This window comes from Bos taurus, chromosome 4 (assembly GCF_002263795.3).
Source record: "Bos taurus isolate L1 Dominette 01449 registration number 42190680 breed Hereford chromosome 4, ARS-UCD2.0, whole genome shotgun sequence".
Taxonomy (NCBI): Eukaryota; Metazoa; Chordata; class Mammalia; order Artiodactyla; family Bovidae; genus Bos; species Bos taurus.
Window position 1 is genome coordinate 8,082,568 of NC_037331.1, and position 23,903 is coordinate 8,106,470.

The window sequence follows — 23,903 nt, forward strand, 5'->3', positions numbered from 1 at the left end:
TATTTTCTCTTTGATGCCCAATTATGTAATCACAGCTTGACCAGTAGGAATCCCTATATCCAGATTCCTTTGTCCTTCTAACATTGTCCCTGACATTTTTGAAAGAATCTTAATTTTCTGGTAACAGCTGGGTATTTCACAGCTGTTTTGTGCTTCCTACCCTGTGACCTGGAATCAGGTTGCTTCCAAGGATTCCTCTTTCTTCACAGTGGAAAATTGGAACATAGACCAGGATCTGGGCACTGGGGCTGCACATGAAAGTTAACAGTGGATCAAAGGACTACTGTTCTGTAGTTGAAAAAAAATCTGCCTTTTTGAAGTTATGGGTTCCTGCTGATTTTTTTTTTCCAGTTTGACATATTATGCTTTTATCCTCTGTTTTTCATAAAGATTCTGTCACCAAGACTTCTACTGCACCAACCACAAGCATTTTGTTGTGAGAAGAAATATTCTATTTGGGGGTGCAAATGTAGCCCACATGCTTTCTGGGTGACTCAGTTGTAAAGAATCTGCCGGCCAGTGCAGAAGTCAAGGAGATGTGGGTTTGATCCCTGGTTCGGGAAGATCCCCTGGAGAAGGAAATGGCAACCCACTCCAGTATTCTTGCCTGAAAAATCATGTGGACAGAGGAGCCTGGCTGTCTACAGTCCATGGGATTGCAAAAAGCTGGACACAACTGAGCAGCTAAGTGCGCACGCACGCTCAGGGTGGCGCGCGCACTCAGGGTGGCGCACGCACAGTGTTATTTAGATTGCTGACAGGTTGATGGAAGGATTCAAGCGAAGCCTTGGGCACTGGAGCATAGCCCCAGTGTATAATCTGCCTTCTAGAACCCTCTTTTACACTAGGACTCTTGTCAGCTCACCCTTTTCTTCGCACACTATATGCGCTTTAATAATTTAATTATACGGTGGCGGTAGTTTAGTTGCTAAGTTGTTTCTGACTCTTGTGGCTCCATGGACTGAAGTCCTCCAGGCTCCCCTCTCCATGGAATTCTCCAGGCAAGAATACTGGAGTGGGTTGCTATTTCCTTCTCCAGGGGATCTGGCCAACCCAGGGATGGAACCCTGCATTGCTGGTGGATTCTTTACCAACTGAGTCACCAGGAAAGTCAGAAATGGCAGCTAAGGGGAATGAGGGCCACTCTTAATTCACCTTGCCTGGCTCCTTCTGTGGGCAAGACCCCTCCCTGATGAGTTAATGAGATCAGCGAGGCTGCTTCCCCGTATCCTTCTGCAGGGCCTGGATCCTGCTCTCTGTTGTGCTGTGGTTAACAGAGATGGCCAGATCCAGTTTAAGTTGTTGGTCCTAAATACTGGAAACTTGAAACTTTCCAGAACAGTCACCTTGCCCTATGTGGAAAACACAAGTATGGATTACTCTCCCTGCATGAAGGTACCTGCACAAAGCGGGCCTGATTCTCGTTTTATTCATACAAACCCAAGTGAAGGGGACACGAGCGTAAATTGTTTATTAATTTAGTTATGTGGAGAATTTGTTCATGGGTTTTATATTGCTGATGGAGTTATGTCATGCAGAAAGCTCCCAATAATATGGTCATTTACGGATAGCAATCCTTAGAAATGTTGCCTATCTCTCTTGGATCTGATACAGTGTATCAGTAGAGAAAGTGGTACCTGCAACATGTTTCTAAGAACATTCTGCTCAAATATCTGAGTGCTTCAGACAATTTCACTAAAGCGAGTTTATTAGTTTTCTGTTGGTATGTAACGCATTGCTACGTACTTACTAGCTTATAGTCTTACAGTTTTTGTAGTTTAAAAGTCCAGGCACAGCATAGCTGATTTTTCTTCTCTAGGTCTCACTGGGCTGAAGTCAAGGTGTTGGCCATGGCCGTGCATCTCACCAGGGGCTTGGGATCAACTTACAAGCTCACTAGTTGTTGGCAGGACTCGTTTTCTTGTGGTTGTAGGACAGTGGTCCCATTTGTTCCAGTTGTCAGTAACTACTGTCAGCCCTTAGAAACTACCCTCTATTCTGTGCCCTGTGGCCCCCATAGGCAGTCATAGCATGAAATGTTGACTTTCTTCCAGGCTAGCGAGATCATGTCTCTTACTTTCTGTTCTGAAGCCAACTGGAGAAAATGCTCTGCTTTTAAAGGGCTCAGCTGATTAGGTCAGGCCCAGCAGGCCACTCTCCCATTTGTCATATCACATAAAGGAACCGTGGTGTGATATCTCATCAAAGTCACTCTCAAATGGAAGGGTATTATTCAAAGGCTCTCTCATAGCTCAGTCAGTAAAGAATCTGCCTGCAATGCAGGAGACCTGGGTTCGATTTCTGGGTTGGGAAGATACCCTGGAGAAGGAAATGGCAACCCGCTCCAGTATTCTTGCCTGGAGAATCCCATGGACAGAGGAGCCTGGTGGGCTGCAGTCCATGGGGTCGCAAGAGTCGGACACTACTGAGCGACTAAAGAGAGAGAGAGAAAGGTGAATTGGGTGTTGTAGAATTCTGCTGATCACAATGAGCTTGTAGTTTAAAAATACTTTTACTGACAGCATTTTATGAATATATATGTATATTTATTATTTGTGTGTCAAGATTGCTGTATGTGTGTGTGTGTTTTGGTTTGTTTGTAACAGTAGATCTTGAATAATAAATACTGCAGAACTTCAGCCCTTTTAGCAAGAGAGCATGAAGACTGATAATTTGGATGAATCCTCTTAAATCTGGTGGATTAATTCTAGAGAAACTTGTTGCACTTTACTGTGGGCCAAGCACTGAGCCAGTAAGGAAAGGGTTAAGTGATATATACAACATCCTTGCCTGCATGGAAATGCATCAGAAGATGCTGAGTCTCCCGTGTGTTCTTCTGATGAGCTGCCTGGAAAATCTGACACTCTGCAAACCACCACGGAATATTGATACCTTTCTAAATTATCATGTGAATTAGAAACTGACTAGCCAGAAGTATGGTTGTGAATGTAGTAAGTAAAGTAACATCCAAGGCATGTATTTGAACAAGTATACTGTTTCCCAGAAGTTTATTTTGCATTTGTAGTTGTTTTCTACTTGTATTTAGTCGTTTGCTAGTAGATAGCAAAAATGATAAACATGAAATATTTAAGAATGTTTGTGGGAAATACTTTAATTTTAGAAAATTTTGTTGAAATACTTTTTCCTGTTAAAAATTAGAATTGGGCTGCCTTTTTTGTCTTCATGGCTTTAGAGAACTTGGTTTTCCACAGGTGTACACTGATGTTTACAATTATCATGCTTGTCTGTTTAGTAGGATGCTACCCGACTGAAAACATGTTAATGTAGGGCTCTTAGTATAAGGCATGAAGAAGGAGATAAGGCTTTAATCACAGTGTATTCTGTAACAGTTTCTCTTAAAGAGTTATCGGAATTTCCGATCCAATGTACCTGTGTCTCTTAAAGTTAACAAAAAACCGTGTGAATATTAGTTTTCTCAGAGTTGGAGGCAGGAAGCAAATGAAAGGTTTATATGAGTTTATCTGATATGAGTTTATCTGAGTTTATCATAAACTGGCTAAGAAGTAAGTTCGTTCCTTTTTAGCTTTGAAGGTGCCCTTATAGCTCTCCTTTCCTCTGCCAACACGTTGAAGTGACATTTGTCATTTTACCTTCTCCCCCACTATGGTGTGCTGGTGTATGTGTGCTAAAATGTTATATTTTATAGTAAAATCTCCCTATACATTTGCAGGAGTTTTTCCCATGTATTTCCTCATGAATATGCCAAAAAAAACTTTTTTGATAAAGTCGAATTTACTAAGGTAGTTCAAAGAGCTTGAATAAAAAATAGAATGTAGAGTTAAGTACGGTGCTTTGTTAGCTCCATATTTTCTTTGGCAAAATTAAGAGTTTCCATGGGGTTTATACTTCCTGGTGCTACTTTCAAGGATAGGGTTGGAGTTCAAATGTGGTCATCATTTTCCCATTATCATTGTATCCATTCAACCCCCATTTGTACCTGTTTATGTTATCATTTCATACACGTTTATCACCCTGCTTGATAGTTATATTAAATCTTCTTTTAAGAAATTCAGTATTTTATGGCTGAAACACAGAGGTTAACTTCTTTCTGAAAGTATCACAGTGGATTGAAAGACCCGTGAGTTGGTTGGTCCCTTTGTTTTATTTTTCTCAAGCATACTTTATAGTTTCTGTGTACAGATTTGCACATATTTTGTCAGATATATCACTAAATATTTTATATTGCTTGAAACTGTTATAAACGGTGTTATTTTTAATTAAAATTTCTGATTATTATTAGTATCTGAAAATACAAATGATTTTTGTTTGTTCATCTTAGATCTTGCACCCTTGATAAACATGTTAATTCTAGTGTTTTTGCTTTTTTCTTGGTAGATTTCATTCAACATAGATGATAATGTCTTCTGTGAATAAAGTTGGTCTTATTTCTTCCTTTTCAATGTGGATGTTTTTTATTTCTTCTTTCTTGCCTTGTGGCGTTGTCTGGAGCTTGTAATACAATGCTGAGTCAACATGATGAGAGTGGACATCCTGTTCTTGGGAGAAAGGCATTCAGTTTAACCATTACTGTTGGTTTAAAATCTAGGACTCCTTACCTGAGTGTCTGTGGCTCAGAGTCTTGTATGAGGTTCCAGTCAAGCAGGGGCAGGGGCTGTGGTCACACTTGAAGGCTCAACTGATGTGGTGGTTGGCAGTCCTTCTCATAAATGCACCTCTCTACAGAACCACTTTCTGATGTGGCTGCTGACTTTGCCTTGGATAGTGATCTAGGAGACGGGATGGGAGTGAGGAGGTACCAATACAGAAGCCACAGTCTTTTTATAATCTTCTCTCAGAAGTGATAGCCCGTGATTTCTGCTGTATTCTGTTTATTGGATCTAAGTCAGCAAATAGAGCCCACGTGGAAGATCTGCAGACGAAAGAAGAGTGTGGCTGCCTGAAAGTGGCCATCACAGGGAGCCATTTTAGAGATTTCTGATGTTGTGTAATAAAATGGTGAATTACACGTTTTTTGAGTATTAAGCCAACCTTGCCTTCCTGTGATTAATGCCACTTTTTCCTTATTATTCTTTTTATATGTTGTTGGATTCAGTTTGTTAAAAATGTGCCAATAATTTTTAATCAATATTCATCAGAGAAATGGATCTGTAGTTTTCTTACTTTTGTCTGTTTATAGTGATAGAATGATGCTGGCTTCATATAATGAGTGAGAAAGTATCTCCTTCTCTTTAATATTTTGGAAGAGTTTCTGTGAAATTGGTGTTTTTTTCCCTTAAATGTTTGGTTTACTTCACCAGCAATCTTTTCTGGTCCTGGCATTTTCTTTGTGATAAGGTTTTTGGTTACACCTTTGATTTCTTTGAAATCACTTTGCTTTCAAGTGAACTTTGGTAGTTTTTGTCTCTCAAGGAATTTGCTTCATCTAAGTTGCTGAACTTATTGGCATAAAGTTCTTGATAATATCTGTTGAATGAGTAGTGCTGTTGTCTCTCTCATTTCTGTTATTGGCAATGCATGTTATTTACCTTTCTTTCTTATCAGTCTGGCTAGAGGTGTATCAGTTTGTGTTTAATCTTCTCTGGAAACTAGCTTTTGGTTTCATTGATTTTCTTTGCTGTTTTTCATTTTCTATTTCATTTATTTCCATGATGAGATATTTTCATTATTTTAATTCTCTGCTTATTTCAGGTTCTAATAAATGTTCTTTTTATGGCTAGTATTTTAAGGGGTATTCTTTTTTAAAAACAAGTTTATATATTTATTTGGCTGCCTGGGATCTTAGTTGTGGCATGCAGGACCTTCTGTTGCGGTGCGTGGGCTTTCTCATTGTGGTGCATTGGCTTAGTTACTCTGAGGCTTGTGGGACTCAGTTCCCTGACCGGGGATCAAACCCGCATCCCCTGCATTGCAAGGCAGATTCTTAACCACTGAACCACCAGAGTAATCCCTTAAGGTGTACTCTGACTACTTTGAGACTTTTTTTTTCCTGCTCAATGCATTTACTATTATAAATTTTCCTACAGTTAAAATACTATTTAAGCTGTATCTATTTTGATATTCTGTTCAAGAGATTTTATTCAATTAATTCAAGAGACTTTCTAATTCCCTATTGTTTAGTTCCCAAATATTTCCTGTCTTCTCTTTTAAAGTACATTTTTCCCTCTGGCCCCTTTTTAAGCTACTCTCTTTTTTACTGGTTTTAAGCAATTTGATTTTGATGTACCTTCGTGTCATTTTCTCTAGATTTCTTATATTTAGGGTTCATTGACTCCTCAGGTTCATGTGTTTATATGTTGCAATTCAGTTGCCTCAGTGAGATGAGTGGTTTCATATCCATATCACATCTACTGCTTTTTGCTTTCATATCTGTATGAGGAACACATGAACTCTTAAAAGTACTGAATGCATTTAATATTGTGATAAATCGTTAGCTCTTGATCAGGAGTAGAGGACTCTGCCTTGTCTTTTAAAGATATCTTCAGCAGTTTTGTGATATTGTAGAAAGTATATTGATCTCCTTCTTATTGGATTTAATTAAAATTCAACCTATGCTTGGTATTTCAGATACACTCATAGCACAGAGTTGATACTTGGTATTTAATCCAAATTTTGCTTCAGTAACTTGAAATAATTTAATTATACACTTTACTATTTTCAAAAAAATTACATGTCAAGCATGTTTATTATACAGTTCAAAAAATACAGGGGTATGTAAAAAGTAAGTAATCTTACCCTTTGCCCCTTCAAGTCTGCTTATCTGGAGGTATCTTAACACTTTGGTGTATTTCCTTCTATACCTTTATATTAATATGTGCTCATACACACACACAAATATCTCTATCTGTCATATATATATATATATATTTATCTATTTATATCCATACACATAGTTTCATTTCTTTCCAGTATGGAATCATCCCATATGTATTACTCAGACACTTAAATGTTTACTTTAACAATATGAGATTTTCTTAGATACCGTCTGTTTTCCTGCTTTCTTAAATAGGAATGTGGAAACTTTTCACAAGATAAAAAAAATAAAACTTTAAAAGCAAATTCAGAGTTATCTTTTCTTTAGACTGCATAATAAAGTTACCTTACTTTACAGGCAAGCTAGAGGCCATGAAGTTACTAGTAAAAATGTCTCGAGAATATATGGAGAATGAAAGAGCTGGAACATACAGTGGAAAACAAGGAGCAAACATCAGAGAGACTAAAATAAAACGAGAGGGGTTCAGATTATGCCAGAAGAGAATGAATAAAATTGAGAAGGAAATAGGGATATAACAGAGTAATACAAACAAAATTTTGAAATGAGTGTCATTCCGTGTTTTTCTTTGTGGTATTATTTTTCCTTTTCATCTGTTAGTTTTAGTATTAGAAAAAACATTGCTTTCAACTTTCAGTATCTCTAACCATTAGCCCTTTTATATGCTCCATTCTAGTTTAGAGATGAAATCAAGATGGGGGTAGATTTTAAACATGTATTCAAGCTTTACATGTATTAAAACTTTACATGTATTTACATGTATACATATTTTAAACATGTATTCAAGCTTTACATGTACAAGCTTTAAACATGTATTAAAGTTTTGAAGAACATAGTGATGTTTTTCTCTAGCTGGGTTAGTTGCTTCTGTGATGGCCCATCAATTAAAATGGCCTTCTGAATTAATTGAACTGATTTTTTTTAAAAAAATAAAGGCAATTTATCCATCTTTTAATGATTCAGAAATAATGCCACTTGCAGTCAAGGTAAAATAAATAACGGAGTTCGAGAACCACCTCAGGGCACTAGCAGTCCAGGTGTTAAGCTTCCTGTTTTAGGGATAACATTTTTAGTGTCAGCCCTCAGCGAATATAATCAAAGTGTTAGTTGCTCAGTCTGTCTGACTCTTTGCGACCCCGCCAGGCTCTTCTGTCCATGGAATTCTCCAGGGTAGGTAGCCATTCCTTCTCTAGGGGATCTTCCCAACCCAAAGATTGACCTTGGGTCTCCTGCATTGCAGGCAGATTATTTACCATCTGAGCTACCAGGGAAGCCCCCAGCAAGTATGGTAAGTGGAATGATGGCGACGAGTTTTTCATATTGTGGTTTAAGCTAGTGTAGCTTTTAGAATGGAGAAGGCAATGGCAGCCCACTCCAGTACTCTTGCCTGGAAAATCCCATGGACGGAGGAGCCTGGTAGGCTGTAGTCCATGGGGTCGAGAAGAGTTGGACACGACTGAGCGACTTCACTTTCACTTTTCACATTCATGCATTGGAGAAGGAAATGGCAGCCCACTCCAGTGTTCTTGCCTGGAGAATCCCAGCGATGGGGGAGCCTGGTGGGCTGCTGTCTATGGGGTCACACAGAGTCCGACACGACTGAAGTGACTTAGCAGAGCTTTTAGAATATAGCCTTTAGGGGTATTTTCTGAGATAAAAATGGGCGTGTAGGATAATAAATCCTCTTGTGTTAAAGTTTCAGTGGAGTGATCTGAGTTTAATTTCTCTCTCTCTTTTTTCTTCCAGATATGTGTCACAAAGATGTCCACACGAAACTGCCCAGGAATGGACTCAGTGATCAAACCCCTGGACACAATTCCTGAGGATAAGAAAGTCAGGGTTCAGAGGACGCAGAGCACTTTTGACCCGTTTGAGAAACCCACTAATCAAGTAAAGAGGGTGCATTCTGAGAACAATGCTTGCATTAACTTTAATAAGAGCTCCTCCGCTGGCAAAGAGTCTCCTAAAGTTCGGCGGCACTCCAGCCCCAGCTCGGTGAGTGCGGTCTTCTGACTTACCAACGGGTGAGCAGAGCAAGTGTCTCTCTGGCAGGCTGTGCAGGGAGACAGCAGGTGGCTTTATCAGTGCATTAGTATGCATTCTCTCCTTACGTGGTTCAACATTTTCTGGAAGAGAGTGTGCAGGCATGCGCAAGTACCAACTACATATACAAATTCTTGATTCACAGGCACCCAGCAAGCCAATGAAAAATGATTAAACTTATTTTTGGAAAAATTATTTTTTTTCCCTAGCTGTTTCCAGTTAGAGGAATTTGTCATTTAAACTCCTTGGGTAATTCAAACTCTTGGAGAGGATTTTCAAACTTTACGGTGTTGGCAGGCAGTAAGGATAGTTTTGAATTTGACAGAGATTCACGAAGAATTTCATTTCAGAATACTTGTTAAAAGTTGTTCACTTGTCTTATTATAGTTGGTTTTCATTGTCAATATTTTAAAAATTAGGAGCTAGACATTGAAATTGATCTTATAAAGAGAAATCTTATTCATCACAAGGAAATTTTCTGAGGTCAATCTGTATTAAAGCAAGTCTTGCCTTTGGGCCCAAGAAGGTATAAAGTTCAGAGGTGATTGCTGCTTTTTGACTGTAAAGAATTTTATTGAAACTCATCTTTCCAAGACTGGCCTTCATTTAACATTGTTAAAAAAAAAAAAAAAGCTTTATGATCTTTTGAAATTCAGTAATTTTCCGATTTAACCCACACTTAAGAACTTTATGACATAGTCTAAGAATTTAAAGTGTAAGAGAAGAGTGCTAAGAGCATTTGATTCTGTCGTCTTGCTAAGAAACATATTCCATTTCGCAGACTTTAAATATTAAATTCCATGATGGTCAAAAAAAAAGCGAGAAATGTCAGCTGCTAGAATATTGACACTTCAATTTAATTAAAGTGTGGGATACTACGAAAGTCTTGTGTCACAGGTTTTTTTTTGTTGTTGTTAATGAAGTGAAAATAAATATTGTTAATGCAACATTTTTGAGGAGAATTGATTATCTGGGTTTCCCCAAATTGGTCCCTGTAATCTTATCTATGATTGCAGTGTAGTGTCTGTCTAGGTCACGCATACAACACTAACACTTGGGAAAACTTTTAGATTTAGTATCATTGAGAAGAAATGAAGAGAATCTTTGAGAATGATTAAACTTCTGTTATTGCAAGAGAAGTATAAATGTATTTTACTATATATATTATTTGTTCAGTTGTGTCAGACTCTCTGTGACCACATGGACTGTAGCCTGCCAGGCTTCTCTGTCCATGGAATTCTCCAGACAAGAATACTGGAGTGAGTAGCCATTTCCTTCGCCAGGGGATCTTCCCAACCCAGGAATCAAACCTAGGTCTCTTGCATTGCAAGCAGATTCCTTACCACCTGAGCCACCAGGGAAGCCCCATTTTACTGTATAGTTATCTTAATAATGTTATTTGTCATCCTATATCTATATGATATATAGAAATTGGCATTGAGATAGTGCAACGAGGCAAACGTATTCACTGTTTATATGAAAATCAAATTAAACTAGTTATTCTGTGTTTCATCTTCAATCCTAGTTATTGTCCAATGGTGCATTATTTCGTTTGTTGCTCAGATTGTTCCTGCTTCAGTCGTTGGTCATTGGGAGCTCTTTTAGGTTGGCCCCTGTGTCCTTTTGAGATGTCTCATCCCCCTTTTTTTAAAATTGTTGAAATGTTTATTATTTACTTACTTACTTATTTTTAATTGAAGGACAATTGCTTTACAGTATTGTGCTGGTTTCTGCCATATATCAACATGAATCAGCCTTTGATACACTATGTCCTACCTCTTGACCCTCCCTCCCACCTCCCACCGCATCCCACCCCTCTAGGTTGTCACAGAGCACAGGCTTTGAGTTCCCTGTGTTACACCACAAATTCCCACTGGCTATCTGTTTTACATATGGTAGTGTTTGTGTTTCAATGCTACTCTCAATTTGTCCCTGCTACTGCTGCTAAGTTGCTTCAGTCGTGTCCAACTGTGTGCAACCCCATAGACGGCAGCCCACCAGGCTCCCCCGTCCCTGGGATTCTCCAGGCAAGAACACTGGAGTGGGTTGCCATTTCCTTCTCCAATGCATGAAAGTGAAAAGTGAAAGTGAAGTCGCTCAGTCGTGTCTGACTCTTAGCGACCCCATGGACTGCAGCCTTCTAGGCTCCTCCATCCATGGGATTTTCCAGGCAGGAGTACTGGAGTGGGGTGCCATTGCCTTCTCTGATTTGTCCCATGTACCTTTTAAAAATATATTAAAATTTTTTTAAATATTTTAAGAAATATTTTATTATTTTTAGTTGATTGATGATTAGTTTATAATATTGGTTTGATTTCTGTCATGCATCAACATGAATTAGCCATAGGTGTACATATGTCCCCTCCCTTTTGAATCTCCTTCCCACCCCTCTAGGTTATTACAGAGCCCCAGTTTGAGTTCCCTCAGTCATATTGCAAATTCCCATGGGCTGAAAAAGACACATGTACCCCAGTATGCATTGCAGCACTCTTTACAATAGCCAAGACATGGAAGCAGCCTAGATGTTCACCCACAGGTGAATAGATAAAGAAACTGTGGTACATACATAAAATGGAATACTACTCAGCCATAAAAAGGAACACATTTGAGTCAATTCTAAAGAGGTGGATGAACCTAGAGCCTATTATGCAGAGTGTTTTTTTAGCACTTCCATACTTTCTTGTCCTACAAGTTGCTCTTGGCTTATCTTGTATTTTCCCATCCCCAGACCCAGATTCAGGCATTTCTCCAGAGAGCCCTGTTTATTGAAGCATGGTATTTAGAAACCAGAATTGGGTGTTGGGTGTGTTTGCTGCTACTAGGGGTCATGTAACCTTAAAAGTCAATGTGTATCCTTTCAAAGAACCAGCTTTTGGCTTTGTTGATTTTTGCTATGGTCTCTTTTGTTTCTTTTGCATTTATTTCTGCCCTAATTTTTAAGATTTCTTTCCTTCTACTAACCCTGGGGTTCTTCATTTCTTCCTTTTCTAGTTGCTTTAGGTGTAGGGTTAGGTTATTTATTTGACTTTTTTCTTGTTTCTTTAGGTATGCCTGTATTGCTATGAACTTTCCCCTTAGGACTGCTTTTAAAGTGTCCCACAGGTTTTGAGTTGTTGTGTTTTCATTTTCATTAGTTTCTATGCAAATTTTGATTTCTTTTTTGATTTCTTCTGTGATTTGTTGGTTATTCAGCGGCATGTTGTTCAGCCTCCATATGTTGGAATTTTTAATAGTTTTTCTCTTGTAATTGAGATCTAATCTTACTGCATTGTGGTCAGAAAAGATGCTTGGAATGATTTCTATTTTTTTGAATTTACCAAGGCTAGATTTATGGCCCAGGATGTGATCTATCCTGGAGAAGGTTCCATGTGCGCTTGAGAAAAAGGTGAAATTCATTGTTTTGGGATGAAATGTCCTATAGATATCAATTAGGTCTAACTGGTCTATTGTATCGTTTAACGTTTGTGTTTCCTTGTTAATTTTCTGTTTAGTTGATCTATCCATAGGTGTGAGTGGGGTATTAAAGTCTCCCACTATTATTGTGTTATTGTTAATTTCTCCTTTCATACTTGTTAGCATTTGTCTTACGTACTGTGGTGCTCCAGTGTTAGGTGCATATATATTTATAATTGTTATATCTTCTTCTTGGATTGATCCTTTGATCATTATGTAGTGACCTTCTTTGTCTCTTTTCACAGCCTTTGTTTTAAAGTCTATTTTATCTGATATGAGTATTGCTACTCCTGCTTTCTTTTGGTCCCTATTTGCATGGAAAATCTTTTTCCAGCCCTTCACTTTCAGTCTGTATGTGTCCCCTGTTTTGAGGTGGGTCTCTTGTAGACAACATATGTAGGGGTCTTCTAATTGACAAACCATTAGCCAGACTCATCAAGAAACAAAGGGAGAAAAATCAAATCAATAAAATTAGAAATGAAAATGGAGAGATCACAACAGACAACACAGAAATACAAACGATCATAAGAGACTACTATCAACAATTATATGCCAATAAAATGGACAACGAGGAAGAAATGGACAAATTCTTAGAAAAGTACAACTTTCCAAAACTCGACCAGGAAGAAATAGAAAATCTTAACAGACCCATCACAAGCACGGAAATTGAAACTATAATCAAAAATCTTCCAGCAAACAAAAGCCCAGGTCCATTCAGCTTCACAGCTGAATTCTACCAAAAATTTAGAGAAGAGCTAACACCTATCCTGCTCAAACTCTTCCAGAAAATTGCAGAGGAAGGTAAACTTCCAAACTCATTCTATGAGGCCACCATCACCCTAATACCAAAACCTGACAAAGATCCCACAAAAAAAGAAAACTACAGGCCAATATCACTGATGAACATAGATGCAAAAATCCTTAACAAAATTCTAGCAATCAGAATCCAACAATACATTAAAAAGATCATACACCATGACCAAGTGGGCTTTATCCCAGGGATCCAAGGATTCTTCAATATCCGCAAATCAATCAATGTTATACACCACATTAACAAATTGAAAAACAAAAACCATATGATTATCTCAATAGATGCAGAGAAAGCCTTTGACAAAATTCAACATCCATTTATGATAAGAACTCTCCAGAAAGCAGGAATAGAAGGAACATACCTCAACATAATAAAAGCTATATATGACAAACCCACAGCAAACATTATCCTCAATGGTGAAAAATTGAAAGCATTTCCTCTAAAGTCAGGAACAAGACAAGGGTGCCCACGTTCACCATTACTATTCAACATAGTTTTGGAAGTTTTGGCCACAGCAATCAGAGCAGAAAAAGAAATAAAAGGAATCCAAATTGGAAAAGAAGAAGTAAAACTCTCACTGTTTGCAGATGACATGATCCTTTACATAGAAAACCCTAAAGACTCCACCGGAAAATTACTAGAACTAATCAATGATTATAGTAAAGTTGCAGGATATAAAATCAACACACAGAAATCCCTTGCATTCCTATACACTAATAATGAGAAAACTGAAAGAGAATTTAAGGAAACAATTCCATTCACCATTGCAACGGAAAGAATAAAATACTTAGGAATATATCTACCTAAAGAAACTAAAGACCTATATATAGAAAACTATAAAACACTGATGAAAGAAATCAAAGAGAACACTAATAGATGGAGAAATATACCATGTTCATGGATTGGAAGAATCAATATAGTGAAAATGAGTATACTACCCAAAGCAATTTATAGATTCAATGCAATCCCTATCAAGCTACCAACGGTATTCTTCACAGAGCTAGAACAAATAATTTCACAATTTATATGGAAATACAAAAAACCTCGAATAGCCAAAGCTATCTTGAGAAAGAAGAATGGAACTGGAGGAATCAACCTACCTGACTTCAGACTCTATTACAAAGCCACAGTTATCAAGACAGTATGGTACTGGCACAAAGACAGAAATATTGATCAGTGGAACAAAATAGAAAGCCCAGAGATAAATCCACGCACATATGGACACCTTATCTTTGACAAAGGAGGCAAGAATATACAATGGATTAAAGACAATCTCTTTAACAAGTGGTGCTGGGAAAACTGGTCTACCACTTGTAAAAGAATGAAACTAGAACACTTTCTAACACCTTACACAAAAATAAACTCAAAATGGATTAAAGATCTCAACGTAAGACCAGAAACTATAAAACTCCTAGAGGAGAACATAGGCAAAACACTCTCCGACATACATCACAGCAGGATCCTCTATGACCCACCTCCCAGAATATTGGAAATAAAAGCAAAAATAAACAAATGGGACCTAATTAAACTTAAAAGCTTCTTCACAACAAAGGAAACTATTAGCAAGGTGAAAAGGCAGCCTTCAGAATGGGAGAAAATAATAGCAAATGAAGCAACGGACAAACAACTAATCTCAAAAATATACAAGCAACTCCTACAGCTCAACTCCAGAAAAATAAATGACCCAATCAAAAAATGGGCCAAAGAACTAAATAGACATTTCTCCAAAGAAGACATACAGATGGCTAACAAACACATGAAAAGATGCTCAACATCACTCATTATCAGAGAAATGCAAATCAAAACCACTATGAGGTACCATTTCACGCCAGTCAGAATGGCTGTGATCCAAAAGTCTACAAGCAATAAATGCTGGAGAGGGTGTGGAGAAAAGGGAACTCTCTTACACTGTTGGTGGGAATGCAAACTAGTACAGCCACTATGGAGAACAGTGTGGAGATTCCTTAAAAAACTGGAAATAGAACTGCCTTATGACCCAGCAATCCCACTGCTGGGCATACACACTGAGGAAACCAGAAGGGAAAGAGACACGTGTACCCTAGTGTTCATCGCAACACTGTTTATAATAGCCAGGACATGGAAGCAACCTAGATGCCCATCAGCAGATGAATGGATAAGAAAGCAGTGGTACATATACACAATGGAGTATTACTCAGCCATTAAAAAGAATACATTTGAATCAGTTCTAATGAGATGGATAAAACTGGAGCCTATTATACAGAGTGAAGTAAGCCAGAAAGAAAAACACCAATACAGTATACTAACACATATATATGGAATTTAGAAAGATGGTAACAATAACCCTGTGTACGAGACAGCAAAAGAGACACTGATGTATAGAACAGGCTTATGGACTCTGTGGGAGAGGGAGAGGGTGGGGAGATTTGGGAGAATGGCATTGAAACATGTATAATATCATGTATGAAACAAGTCACCAGTCCAGGTTCAATGCACGGTACTGGATGCTTGGGGCTGCTGCACTGGGATGACCCAGAGGGAGGGTAGGGGAGGGAGGAGGGAGGAGGGTTCAGGATGGGGAACGCGGGTATACCTGTGGCGGATTCATTTCGATATTTGGCAAAACTAATATAATATTGTAAAGTTTAAAAAAAAAATAAAATAAAATTCTCCCTAGCAAAAAAAAAAAAAAGTCAATGTGTACATCAGAGTATAAATAACAATGGGAGGGTTTTGATATTTAATTGTAATTTGAAATAAGGAATCAAGGAAAGTTGAGACTTGTCTGATACATTCTGTATTTCTCTTTCTTTTTTTGTTGTTGCTGTTGTTCAGTCAATAAGTCTTGTCCAACTCTGCGACCCCATGAACTGCAGCATGCCGGGCTTTCCTGTCCTTTACTATCTCCCAGAATTTGCTCAAACTTATGTCCATTGAGTCAGTGATGCCGTCCAACCATCTCATTCTCTGTCATCCCCTTCTCCTCCTATCTTCAATCTTTCCCGGTATCAGTGAGTTGACACTTCTCATCAGGTGGCCAAAGTATTGAATCTTCAGCTTCAGCATCAGTCCTTTCAGTGAATATTCAGGGTAAATTTCCTTTAGGATTGACTGGTTTAATTTCTTTGCTGTCCAAGGGACTCTCTAGAGTTTTCTCCAGCACCATCTTCTTTCTTTTACTTTTTATTTTATATTGGAAAGTGAAAGTTAAGTCACTTAGTCCTGTCTGAGTCTTTGCGACCCCACGGACTGTAGCCTACCGGGTTCCTCTGTCCATGGGATTTTCCAGGCAAGAATACTGGAGTGGGTTGCCATTTCCTTCTCCAGGAGATCTTCCCAACCCAGGGATTGAACCCGCGTCTCCTGCATTGTAGGCTCTTTACCTTTACCGTCTGAGCCGCCAGGCAAGTCCAGTCCTTTATACTGGAGTATAGGTGATTAATGGGGCTTCCCTGGTAGCTCAGCTGGTGAAGAATCACCTGCAATGCAGGAGACCCTGGTTCAATTCCTGGATTGGGAAGATCCCCTGAAGAAGGGATAGGCTACCCAATCCAGTATTCTTGGGCTTCCCTGGTGGCTCAGATGGTAAAGAATCTGCTTGCAATGCAGGATACCTGGGTTTGATCCCTGGGTTGGGAAGATCCCTTGGAGGAGGGATGGCAACCCACTGCAGGATTCTTGCTTGGAGAATTCCATGGACAGAGGCTCCTCACGGGCTACAGTCCATGAGGTCGCAGCGTCAGACATGACTGAGCAACTAAGCACAGCACAGCATAGGTGATTGATAATGTTATGTTGGTTTCAGGTGCAGAGCAAAGTGATTCAGTTATACGTTTACATGTTATCTGTACTTTTTCAGGTTATTTTCCCATTTAGGTTGTCACATAATATTGAGCAGAGTTCCCTGTGCTATACAGTAGGTCCTTGTTGGTTATCTGTTTTAAATATAGCAGTGTGTATGTGTCACATAGGGGCAGACTCAGGGAGGGTGGCAGTGGCAACATCGGCAGCAAATAAAGAGGAGGAGGTTTCTCTGGGAACCTCAAAAGAGGAGTGAGGGGAGCAAACCGCGTGCAATTTTAAGAAGCATGTGCTATCAGAAAGTGTAGTGGAGGAAGCTTAGGAAAGGCCAGGGGACTAGGGACTACTCTCAGAGCCAGGAAGCCCTAGCATGGCCACCAGGGGCATGTTGGGGCCTTGTGAGGACAGCAGCTGCGCGTGGAGGGGACTTTGATGCACCTGTGGGCGGATGCGGGCCCAGAGACCACGGGGTGTCTGCTGGTCTTTCTCCTTGCGTTCTCTAGAATATCAGATTGAAGCACCTTTTCAGGGCAAAGCCTTGTACTGAGCAGACTTCTGTGCAGGGCAGGTTCAATAGGGAGAAAGAAATTCCAGAAAGAAGTGTTGAAGTGAAGCAAAAGGGGAAATCTCAATGTGTGTGATATATATATATATATATATATATATATATATATATATATATATATATTTTTTTTTTTTTTTTTTTTACATTTTGTTTTTCTTTTTACTTCATGAAAACAGAGCAAAGAACTTTATTCCATAAAGCTAGAAAAGCTATCTTGGTCATACCCTTCTCAAACTACTGAAACATTCCTTTTCCTTAAAAATAACCAATAGAAAAATTATTGGTTGAATCCCATACAAACCTGTCAAAAAGAGAGAGAATAAGGAGTAGCATATCATCTCTACAGATAATGAAAGCAAATGAGAAGGGGCACAGTTTTCCTTATTGCAGATTTATGATGCTATATTTGAAAAAAACAAAGAATCAGTGGAAATACTACAAACAATGAGAGAGGTTAGATTGCAGATTGTAACATTAATATACAAAACCCAATAGATACCACTATAAGGACAAATAAGAATTAGTGTTGAGGTACTTCCCTGGTGGTCTAGCGGTTAAGATTCCAGGCTTCCACTGCAGTGGGTGCTGGGTCGATCCCTGGTAGGAGAAGTAAGATCCTGCATGCTGTGTGGTATGGCCAGAAAAAAAAAAAGAAAAGAATTAGTGTTGAAAACTGGTAAATAAAGCAGACGATTAAGCATTTATTTTCAGTGATTTCTACATGAAATTCACCTCAAGGTAATCTAGTCATCGATGAAGGGAAGTTTCTCTTTTAGAAGTGTTAGTTTCTCAGTTGTGTCTGATTTTTGCGACCCCATGGACTGTAGCCCATGAGGCTCCTCTGTCCGTGGAATTCTTCAGGCAAGAATCCCGACCAGAGATCGAACCTGTGTTTCCTGCATTGCAAGGCAGATTCTTACCCACTATACCACCAGGAAGTCTCCTTCCCTACTTTTTGCCTTTAGTTAATATACAGTATTTACAATCTTGAGATGATGTGCATACCATTGTTAGTGAGGTCACATAGTGTACTATGATTAACTTTCTTTGCTTGCACAACTTTTTGCTTTTCCTGCTTGTACTTACCTCTTCTTTTCACTTGTTTGCAATTAATACAATTAATTAATAGAATTTTAATCACAAATTGAGGCCCCAAACTATTTGATAAAACTAGAAAACTCCTCTGAAACAAATCAGAATGAGGCAATCTGTCGGGGTTTTGTCCCCTGAGGTTGTCCTTATGGTCCTCCATTGGCCTTATCCAGTCTGGACTGGTCCATCTCCTAGTCGCTGTCAGGAGCATCCTTTCATTCCTCCAAAGCTGAACGACCAATCTAGATTTTAGGATATGTAAGCCTAGTTGCTGTTTCCCGAGATGATCAAGAAGGGGCTCAGGCCCTTTTTTGTGCATTGTTTTCATTCAATCTGATTCTTAATCCTGATTTTCATAATTCTTGGTGTCCCAGTTACGAGCCTTTCACGTTCTACCTCTTCAGAGAATAAACCTGTTCCGGGATCAGGGATGGGCAGACACCTGATTGGGAGAGTCTAGGGGAAAGGACTTGTTCTTTAAATCTAATCTGACCAATCATTTTGGTTTTCACCCCTCCTTGAAGTTCAGCTTCCGATTCTTGAGTGTTTCAGGGATTCTGAAGTGGGAATGGACTTATTTCTCATTGACTCCCATTCTTGGTTTCCACCTGTGGTCATCGTCCTTGTCAGTGACCTCCTATCCATTCGTTTCCCAAAATTTGTTTCTCAAAATTTTTGTTTGTATCCTGTCTGCAGTCTTCCCCTTATTCATTCAGTTGCTCTTCTTTGCTTTCATTTTAATACACATTGGTGTATGGGGGAGAAATAAATACTTGTGTTCAAGACACCATGTGCTCAGTTGCTCTCATGTCCAACTCTTTTGCGACCCCATGGACTGTAGCCCTCCAGGCTCCTCTGTCCATGGGATTCTCCAGGCAAGAAAACTGGAGTGGGTTGCCATTTCCTTTTCCAGGGTATCTTGCTGACTCAGGGATCAGACCTGAGTCTCCTGTGTCTCCTGTATTGGCAGGCCAATTCTTTATCACTGTGCTACCTGGGAAGCCCCATGTTATTCTTTAACAGGAGGCTTACCAAGGGAACAGACTGAACAGCTGTGTGGGGTAAACATACACATATGCACAACATTATTAAAATGTTGAAACAGAGGAAATCCTGCCCTGGAATTCCAGGCTACCATGTTTAACTGGAAATGTCCACTATTTCTCACCCATTATATTAACTTCCTTTAGATCCTCTTTCCTGAGAGTTTCTTATTGAGTTTATCCTTTTCTGGTCCACTCTGAGATGCCTTTCTTCTATATCAGGGCACTTCTATTATTGTGTGTGGTAAATGCTTTGCTTTCTTTTCATTTTGGGAGCTTTTTCTTCCATTCAGTATGCCCTGGAAAAAGGCTTTTGCTTTTTCTTGTTCAAGCTGGAAATAGTTTTCCTTTTTTCTCTTTTAGCATGACACCACAGTATTCTGTTTTATTCTGAGTCCTCCCTGCCCACTGCCTTTTTGTTCTCGCCCTGATTGTAGTGGGAGGGGGAATTTTATCATACTCATTTTCACAGGAAGACTGTTTTCCTTTAGATTCCTCACTGGGTCAATAATGGCAGTTTTTGTGCAGCCTCCTGTCCTATAGGTATGGGACATTGATCACTTCATACTCAGGGGGACATTGAGATAGGATCTTTACGGAACATTTGATCATTTCATACTCAGTGGCATGAGAGTTTTATGATATGTTTTATTTTTAAAGATTTTTTTTTAATGACTGATGAGTGTCCAAGGATATCCTTTATCTAAAGGCCACCAAGATTAATGTTATATCTTTATTTTACTGTTATTTCTTTGAAAGTATTAGGTATCTTGAATGGGCTCCAAGAGTACTGTTGAGAAGGAGGGGGAAGTGAGCAGCAGGGTGGTGTTGCTGCTCCTGTTTTTATGAGGAAGCAAGGTAGCCACTCTTGTTTCTTGAAAATACTGTAGTAGAAACAGTTATGCACTATTATATCTCTCTGCTGTTCATATACTGGTCATTGTCTATGTGAGGAGTCATGACTAAAATTATGGAACTAAGAGTGCCTTAGCCTTAGTGACCATCACATTCATCTGAACTTCCTGATTTTGTCCAGACAGTGGCACTTTAAAATTCAGACTCAGAGAACAGACTTATGGTCACCATGGGGGAAGGACAGGGGAAGAGATAGTTATGGAGTTTGGAATGAACATGTGCACTCTGCTATATTAAAATGGACACCCAACAAGGATCTACTGTATAGCAGATGGAACTCTGCTCAATGTTGTGTGGCTGCCTGGATGCGAGGGGAGTTTGGGGGAGAATGGATACATATGTATGTATGGCTGAGTCCCTTTGCTGTCCACCTGGAACTATCACAACATTGTTAATTGAGTATACCCAATACAAAATAAAGAGTTTCAAAAAATAGAGTGAAATTCAGGCAGAATATTATGGATGGTATTTTATTTAAATGGGTATATTTCAAGAGATGTTTGACAGATTTTGTGTATTTGTTTCAGGTGAGTTTTGAGTGCCTACTCTCCCTGGGTCCAGTCCCTGGGTGGTATTCAGCACTGTCCCTGACAGGACAAACTTTTGTTCCCTTTTTCTTACCACCTCCTCCAACCAGGCTGTGCCCTTCAGTAGCTAGAAGTATTGGCAGTGCTGTAGGAGACTGTCTTCCTGGTCCAATTTAGAAGGATTTCATTGAGCTGTGCTATCATAAGCTGAGCTTAAAGAGAACATATTTTCAGAAATTCATGTTTAGATTAAGATCCTCTATGCTTTCTGCAGATTTCTCCCAAATTTACTTCCTTTCAGCCAGAGTGGGGGTGGGGAAAGCTGCATCCCGTGACAGGCAGGCTTTTTTTGGAAAGAGAGAAGGAAGATGCAAACTTGAAGATGAGAGTCCCACTACAGTTCTCTGACGCTCGTACTTGGGGATCTCATTTGGCATTGCGTCGTTCTTACCAGGACTAGGAAACTCCCAGATGGAGCCCCGCCCGGGACTTCCCTGATGATCCAGTGCTGGGACTCCACACTCCCGATGCAGGGGGCCTGGGTTCAATCCTTGGTCAGGGAACTGACTCCACGGCCCACAGCTGGAGTTCGAGTGCCCACATGCTCTCAGGAAGATTGAAGGTCCCGTGTGCTGCAGCTGAGACCCAGTGCAGTCAAAGACATAGATAAAAAGATAAATACAAGAACCTCTTGTCGGGTTGTTAGTATGTGGGGAGGTTGGGTCTGTTGCCCTGTCTAGCATCTAGATCTATTTTGTAAGCAAGTTACCCATCAACTATGAATTATCTTAGTGTTACAATGTTTAAAAGGGCTGGAAATGAGCAGGATGATAGAGCCTATTGTGAAGATCAAAGACGAAAGAAAAATTAGCCAAGGAATGTTTGACTTCAAAAATCCTTGTTTAAATGAGGTGAGATAGCTCTTTTTTTAAGAGAAATTTATTTATTTATATTGCGCTGTGCTGGGTCTTCACTGTTGCATGCAGGCTTTCTCTCGTTGCGTCGAGTGGGGGCAGCTCTTCTAGCCGGCTTCTCCTTGCAGTGACTTTTCTTTTTGCAGAGCGTGGACTCTAGATGTTAGTAGTTGTGGTGCATAGGCTTAGCTGCCCCACGACGTGTGGGACCCCTCTGCCCGGGACCAGGGGTCAAACAGATGTTCCTTGTATTGCAAAGCGGATTCTACCAGACCACCAGGGAAGCCCAGGTCAAATGGTGCTGATTGAATCTGTCCCACTTCCCCCTCACCCAGTCTCACACTTCTTTAGTGTAATGTAATAGAGCAGTGATTCTTACTTGTGGTGTTCCTACAATGCAGGGGATCATCAGCAGTCTGAAGTAAGGGATTATGTTTGAAGGTTAAAGTAAATTTTCAGTGAATTCAGTGTAAAACTGTGTAGCCATATCACAGTATCACTGCAGTGAGCACTCAAGTATACTCGTGCAGTTTATTAAAATCTGGTAAAAACCCCATCCTTGTTTCCAAGGGACTTCAGTGGATGATAGACTTAAGCACGATTTAAATCTCCTCCATTTGGGTGGGAGTTAGAGCCTACCAATGTAGTAGTACAAAGAAAATAAGTTCTCAGTTCCAGTCCACTGGGTTTGAATTCTAGCTCTAGCACTAGCTCTAAGATCTTAGATGAGTTACTTTGTTTTGGAGTCTTAAATTCTTCGTATTCAAAAAGGGGTACTAATAGAACCAACTTCAACGTGGTGTTAACAGGGTTTAAATTTAGATAATGAATGTAAAGTGATAAGCTCAAAGCACGGACCATAGTAAACAATCCATAGTAGCTGATTGTTTTTGTGGATTCCATAGTGAACCTAGAGCAGCAAGGGCCAGGAGCATCTCCTTCAGGACAGGGTGATAAACACCGTTCAGCTGGAATATTACCTTGACTTTTTCATTATCCATGCCAGCGTTCCCCTCCACTGATCCAGACAATTGACAGTTCTCTGTGCCTTTATTCTGTTAAAAAAAAAAATGTATTAACATTATCTCATTAAATTCCGTGTCTCTATGCATGTAGTGTCTGTTAATAATTGCTGATTAGCCCTCTGTATATCCAGTCCTCTAAAGTGCTATCTCAAACCTGCAGTCTAAATGGAGGAAGTGATTAAGCAGAGAATAGTGGCCCCATAAAGCTATTTCCATCCATCCATGCACCTGACATCAAAGAGCCAAAGATAATGTTGGGGTTAACTGCTTATTGGTTTGAGCTAGCATCTTTATTTAAAATGTGATGATTTAATGAAGTTTCAAGGGAAAAAAGAAAAAAAAAAAAAAAAAAAAGCAAACCAAAGGCTCGGGCTTTAATTATCCAAGAAAACAGGACTTTTTCTGAATTATTCTTAGTTGGCTCCTTTGATTGGAAGTATTTTAATATTGGCCTCTCAAAACACTTGGCATTTGAGTTCCTTATTTATATTCAAAATAATTAAGATCAGAACATTTCTGTTTACTTAAAATAGGAGATTAACTTTACAAGAATTTAACTCTTAAAGCTCAGACCATCTCACAGACATGGCCTGTTCCATGGACCCATTCTTTGGTGGACTAAAATCACTTTTAGAGAGCCACTATCTGTGTGTGATTCTTTCTGTCTTACAGCATGATTGATCTGTAAATTGCAGTATATTTCCACAGTGTGTTCATATCAGTTGCACAAGGCAAATCACATTGACTGTTTTCCCACCCAATGTGGCAAAATAATCATTTTCTGCCATCATATTGTTAATAGAATGTACTTTAAGCATGGCAGTTAATGCACCCAAATCTACTCAGTTAGATAAATAGAATACTTTGTGTCATTAACATCTATTGCTTTATTTTTTCTTATGGGTAAATGAGATATAGCCTAAAAAAGAGTGTTATCCTTAGTTTTTGAATTTCTTTAATTCAGTTTCCTCAAATAGTAAGTTT

General features: G+C 39.2%; 1 protein-coding gene across 13 annotated transcripts in view; it reads left to right on the forward strand.

Moving 5' to 3' along the window:
- Nucleotides 1–23,903, forward strand: part of CDK14 (cyclin dependent kinase 14) — a 678,396-nt gene that overhangs the window by 144,462 nt on the left and 510,031 nt on the right. For all 13 annotated transcript variants that reach the window (XM_059885775.1, XM_059885772.1, NM_001206776.3 and 10 more), the window contains one exon: nucleotides 8,498–8,746. In XM_059885775.1, coding sequence (XP_059741758.1) covers nucleotides 8,498–8,746 — 249 coding nt within the window. The remainder of the gene's footprint in view (nucleotides 1–8,497; nucleotides 8,747–23,903) is intronic.